The sequence below is a fragment of the Rosa chinensis genome, chromosome 4 (genome assembly GCF_002994745.2).
Source record: "Rosa chinensis cultivar Old Blush chromosome 4, RchiOBHm-V2, whole genome shotgun sequence".
Lineage (NCBI taxonomy): Eukaryota > Viridiplantae > Streptophyta > Magnoliopsida > Rosales > Rosaceae > Rosa > Rosa chinensis.
Genome location: NC_037091.1, coordinates 23,369,214 through 23,375,678, shown reverse-complemented (window position 1 = coordinate 23,375,678; position 6,465 = coordinate 23,369,214). Strand labels below are relative to the sequence as shown.

Here is a 6,465-nt window from a genome sequence, read left to right as displayed (position 1 = left end):
AAAGTCGTAAGCAAACCATTAATTAATTATCTAGTTGCTTGGTCATATTCAACATGACCTTCAGCTACATCAGTAACTAGTTCAATTACCAGACAGAACGGTGAAGAAGAGTTAATTTCAAAGCGACTCCTGTAGCCAGTTTGCAAATCTAATGATTCGCTAATGACGGACCATCCCACAAATTTATCAGTTAATAATTATATGCCACGACTCTATGAGATATTCCTCTGGAGTACTTAATCATGCAGTATACTAATTAACTTCCAACTACCAAGATATTATTTAGTTCCATTTATTTATCAATTTTCATTAGTTCCCAGCCGTTCAAGCAACATCGATCCTATTCAATACATGCCGGCCAAGGTCGGCCAGCATCACTAGATCCAAAAATATGACCAGAACACGACTAATCTAGTTTCAGATAGATATCATAATTGGAGAAGCTCTCAACTGAAATTTTGAACTCATCCCAGTTTCCCGACTATGGGATCCTCCTTGAGTTGCTGTGGTTCGGAGAAGGTTGATGAAGGCGGGTATGTAAAATATTTTCAATTTTTTCTTAGTTCTTCAATCTTATTTGGTGCCTAAGTTCCAAGTCGAAACTAAAAGAAAGTTTTGTATTAGCTTGATATTCGTCGTCAAATATTCCGGTTTTCTAACATGGGTATGATAACTCCGGTAATCTGCAGGAATTAACAGGATTATCTGGATCTATATCGTTAGCTCATAACTTGATAGCTTAAGTCGTACCAAAAAAAAAAACTTGATAGCTTAAGCTTTTCAAATTAAGCAGCTATCTAATACTTTGCTTGCTTCGGAATTTTTAGGGCTACTGAAAGTACTGGTGGAGGTAACACAACGTGGAGAATATTTTCGTACAAAGAGTTGCATATAGCTACAAATGGATTTAGCGATGACAATATGCTTGGAGAAGGAGGATTTGGAAGTGTGTATTGGGGAAAAACCACTGATGGTCTCCAGGTGCATATCACACAATTTATGTTTCTTGAATACTCTTCGCCTCTCTCCTTTTTCTTGTTGTTAATTATTTCTTATAATATAAGGTTTTAAATATTCATATTCAGATTGCTGTCAAGAAGTTGAAAGCAATGAATTCAAAAGCTGAAATGGAATTTGCAGTTGAAGTTGAAGTTCTTGGGAGGGTTCGGCACAAAAATTTGTTGGGTCTTAGGGGATATTATGCTGGGGCTGATCAAAGGCTTATAGTCTATGATTACATGCCAAATCTAAGCATACTTTCTCATTTGCATGGCCAATTTGCTAATGAAGTTCAGCTAGACTGGAAAAGGAGAATCAAAATTGCTATTGGCTCAGCAGAAGGCCTCCTGTAAGCATATCAAACTCTACAGATTCTTAATCATATGTTTGTTAGAACATATAGATTAGTAGATTATGTAATGATCGATTTTTTCACACAATTATTTAGCTCTACGTACTTTGAACCACATTTATATCTAACAAGTGTCTTAATATTATTATCGATCACTCAACAGCCACATTACTATATCAACGTTTAATTGAGAGAGTAGTTGAGTCTATGATCATCTATATTTAATTGATAATATATATATATATATATATATATATGTGTGTGTGTGTGTGTACGCGCGCACGAGCTCGCACAACTTGTGCTCTCTAGCAATATAATATTTGACAAAGCAACTGTATACCATAAGCTTGCTTATTCACTAAAAGTCCCTAAATATTTGCAGTAATTGAAGGCTTATAAAATTGATGATTTAATTAAGACCCGGCTTTGAAGGTCAATATCGTACACGTAGTTGGATCTGTATACACCATTGAAAAATTTAGTAAACGAGAAAAAAATTAATGTTGAAGAATATATATGTGTTGAAGAATATAGTGAAGCTGAATATAATTAATGAAGCTGGCTGGTACCTAAATGATTCCTTAAATATATGTTTAGCTGCTAGAAACTTTTTGTCTCAAAGGCTATTGTTGTTTTCTTTGGCCATATAATTCAGATACTTTGACAGCCAAAGTGCTCATATTTTGCGATTTCTTTTAATTAGGTACTTGCACCATGAGGTAACACCACACATCATTCACAGAGACATAAAAGCAAGCAATGTGCTCTTGGATTCCGACTTCGAACCTCTTGTTGCAGATTTCGGGTTCGCCAAGCTAATCCCGGAAGGTGTAAGCCACATGACGACGCGTGTCAAGGGCACATTGGGTTACCTAGCACCGGAGTACGCCATGTGGGGCAAGGTCTCGGAAGGGTGTGACGTTTACAGCTTTGGAATTCTTCTCCTAGAGCTTGTAACCGGAAGAAAGCCTATCGAGAAGCTCCCCGGTGGAATTAAGAGAACAATAACTGAATGGGCCGAGCCACTAATAACAAAAGGAAAGTGGAAAGAGCTTGCTGATCCAAAGCTCAGAGGGAGCTTCGACGAGGCTCAGTTGAAGCAAGCTATCAATGTTGCTGCTATGTGTGTGAAAAGTGAGCCTGAGAAAAGGCCTAATATGATGGAAGTGGTTGATCTTTTGAAAGGGTATGAGGCCAATAAGGCCAAAATGACACCAATGAGGATTGAAAGTATCAGATATAAGGATGAGCTGGTGGCACTTGACCAAGCTACCGATGATGATGAAGATGGGGGTGGTGATGAAAGTAATGGTGGGTATGGTGTTTTTAGTGCTATTGAGGTCCAGAAAATGAAGGATCCTTATCAGAAAATCCATGGAGATAGGAGAATGACCAAGTATGTGTAAGAAAGAGAGACTATGCTACTCCATTAATTATCCTATATATATTGCTATGCATGCCTTTTGGTTACCGCAATAGGAGAGAGATGATCCTCTTTGAAGTTTGGTTTTGGGCGTGGAATAATACTCTCTGTAATATATATTGCTATCTAGCTTACCTTGATTTGAATTAGCGATCAATTATTTTCCACGACAAGGAGAATCTACCTGGAATGGTTTGAGAAGGCGTGACAAAGATTTTTTTTTTTTTTTTTTTAACATGACAAAGTGTGAAGAATGAAGAAGTGTTATAATATGCATGTCATTATTGATTTTTTCTTATGACTTTGTGACTTTGTTGAAATGACCTGAGGCCATTAAAAACTGGAAGCAAAGATCTTACGCTAGTCTCTATATTTGGGCAAGGCTCTTGATAACTTGGTATAGAGAGTACAGAGAGTTGTGCCTGTTTATAGGAGTACGTAAGATCACAGTCCCATCCTCTTCCCATAAGAGTGACTAAGTTCAACTTGATTAATTACTCCTCTTTGTTACATATTTATAACTTTATCATAGCAGAGTAAGCAGACAAGTAAGGATCTCCTACATACTATATTATCCCATCAAAGAACATATGAGAAAATCTCCATCAGAGCCCTAATACAAATATCAGTTGTTTCTCAGAGTTAGCCGTCCAAATTCCATATATGTCATGTGGGATAATCAAAGCCACCACGCACCTTGATAATAACTCGTTTACTAATTAACAAACCTTAATCTATATGAATGGAGAAATATTGTTATGTCTATTCTCATCTCATGGAGGCAACACAAAAAATTATATCAATAATACATACAAGGTATTTCAACTATAATATTTTAAAAAAAATCTTAATTAATAGAAAAAATAAATACTGATCGGTTTATGAATCTAGGTTAATGGCTTATGTCAACACTTCGTCTCAAGTTGGTGCATAAATGTCACAAATGCTTGACTTGTCTCAATATACTAGAAATAATAACTTTGGTCAGGATGTTTGCAAGTTGGCTTTTAGTAAGATTTATGACTCCAACTTTTCTTTGATGAATTTTCTATCCACTTTAGCATGTTTGGTTATATCACCATGTTCAACTGAATTATGTGTTATGTCTATGGTTATCTGGTTGTCATGAAGTAGATTATAGCTTGTTTAAGCTTACCATCCCTAGTCTTCCAATAATATAAGTAGCCATAACATTTCATATACACCCTGAGCCATTCCTCTTAACTCTACATCTACACTAGAGCTTACAATACTTTATGTTTCTTACTCCTCCATGTAATAAGGTAACTTCCTACAAATGTGTATTATCCTGATGTTGCTCTTATATCAGTGATCGACCCAACTCAATTTGCATAAAAAAAGGTAACTTCCTACAAATGTGTATTATCCTGATGTTGCTCTTATATCAGTGATAGACCCAACTCAATTTGCATAAAAAAGATATGTGAGTATGTAAACTAGTTTAACACCTTGTTCAGTTAGTGGACACTTGATCAGAATATTCTGGTAACTTAGGATTCTATAGTTTATAAGCTAGCATACTGATTTTAGTCAGTAGGTTTAAGACTGGCAGGACCTGCCCCAAATTTCACCCTGAAATTCTAGGTGGCCATATGGGGCCCACCTTAGGAATAATTCTACCGAAAATTCGGCAGAGTCACCCCTAAAAATGGACTGCCCAAAACACATCCACACTTCTAACAATTCAACCATATTCTCCTGGAGCCACCCTGTTCCCCAAATCACAACAACTTCGCAATAAACAACTGAATCAGAAAATATAACATATTCCAAATACACGAGTGTAACTCCCAAACTTTAAAATATTTGTCCCACAGGTTATCAGAGCAATCTAAAAGAGGAAAAGAATTCTTGATACAAGTAGGTTCAATAAATAACCTACAAAATAGAAAACAACAGCAGCATATGTTATGCCCTGAATCCTATTGTGTCGAAACAGCTATTCTGCAATCTGAGCATTTGAAATTGAAGGGCCCAGGGGAAAGTATTGAAAAACACGTTAGCGTGAGTGGACAAAAATAGATAAATAAGATAATTTAAATGAAGCAAAGCTTTAATACTTTCCCATGTGTTCATCCTTTAAAAATCTCAATGCAGGCAACTTTGATAAAACGTTTAGGAAAATAATCTGAAAGATGTTCAGCTCATGAAAACTGACTAGCCCCACTAGTCACAAACAACCAAGTAAACAGAATGAAACTCCGATATTCAATAAATAAGACCAGCCCCGCCAGTTAAACAAGATCGGACTAGTCCCAGTAGTCAAGCAACAGAAGAATATGGGGAAGATAATATCACCATACAACGAAGGAGTCTCCCAGGCTCTTGAGCATCTCATGCTCTATGCTCAACTTCGACCCACAAACACAAAGTAAGGGAGGAGGAGTCTTGACTACAAATCACGTGAGGAGGAGAACTAAAAAAATAAAGCAACCCAAGTATGGTAAAAGAAAACATTCGAAAACTAGTAAATCCATAAATCCATAAATCTTCCCCAAATCTCGCAATAGAAAACACGAGTACGATTCCCAACCGTACTCGGTAAATCTCATGATAATTCCAATAAAATCAACGACGTTTCCCACACGTCAAAATAATCTCAAATCAATAACAAATAAGCGAGATTAAAATATAAATCATAAATCAGAAACAAAACCAAATCCAAAATCATCGCTAAGGCATTCCCAATGCCAAAACTAAAAGTAGATAAATAAACAAGGAATATAATTCCATCGAAATTCCATTTCGAAAATCTTTCTGAAATCTTAAATCGACGAATAGAAATATATTTAATTCCGGAAACCACCTCGAAAAATGATTAGTCTATAATCATTATAAATCGTAAATCCAAGGTCGAGCATAGAAAAATCACATTCAAAAATCATACTGGAAAATCTAATCAGTATTTCAAATAAATATTCCAAAACTAAATAATATCCGAAACTAATTAATATATACGACAAATAATATGATAATTAAATAAAGCATTAGTTCGAGAAATAAACGCATGCATCATTATTTAAAATAAAGTTCACTCACAGTATACAACTAACGTGGCCAAGCATAAGGATTCTCGTCGAACTATGGGTCGGTACCTAGTCTTGTACAAAATTATATTCCATAAACAACAATTCAACAATTAAATACGAGTCTAATACGAAACCCGAAAACCCCTCGTAAACCAATATCTCTATTTCTTTCCGGATTCAACCCAAACTTCACCACTAATATCAATCTGTCGATTTAAGTAGGGCTTGGCATTTAGCCTGAAAACCAAAAGAAATCAGCCGGGGACTGGCCCAAACGGTCTAGGCTTTTAAAAAAAAATTCACAGTTTTGCAAGGCCCAGACCGTTTTATATTTTGCAAGGCCCGGCCCAAAAGCAATATAAAACGGTCCGGGCCCGGTCCTAAGAAATAAAAATAAAAAAAAAACAAAAAAAGTCCGAAGGCCCGTTTTCTGACTTTATCTATTCACTATATAATACTAAACCTAGTTACTCTACTCTCTCTCTTCCTATTTTCACTGCTGCACACTTCTTCTGCTCTTTTCTTTTCTCCTCCTCCTCTTCTTCTTCTCCTCTCATCTCCTCTCTTATTCTCTGTTCATACATTCTCTTTCTTCTTCTAGCTATGATTTTCGTCATCTTAGATACCTAAGATTTTCATTT

At 36.0% G+C, this 6,465-nt stretch overlaps 1 protein-coding gene across 1 annotated transcript; it reads left to right on the top strand.

Moving 5' to 3' along the window:
• Positions 1-328: 328 nt before the first annotated feature.
• On the top strand, positions 329-2,827 carry LOC112198453 (PTI1-like tyrosine-protein kinase At3g15890). Its single transcript, XM_024339577.2, has 4 exons — positions 329-533; positions 828-981; positions 1,086-1,348; positions 2,055-2,827. The coding sequence occupies exons 1-4, from the start codon at positions 484-486 to the stop codon at positions 2,755-2,757; spliced, it is 1,170 nt and encodes a 389-aa protein (XP_024195345.1). The 5' UTR covers positions 329-483; the 3' UTR covers positions 2,758-2,827.
• Positions 2,828-6,465: the final 3,638 nt, after the last annotated feature.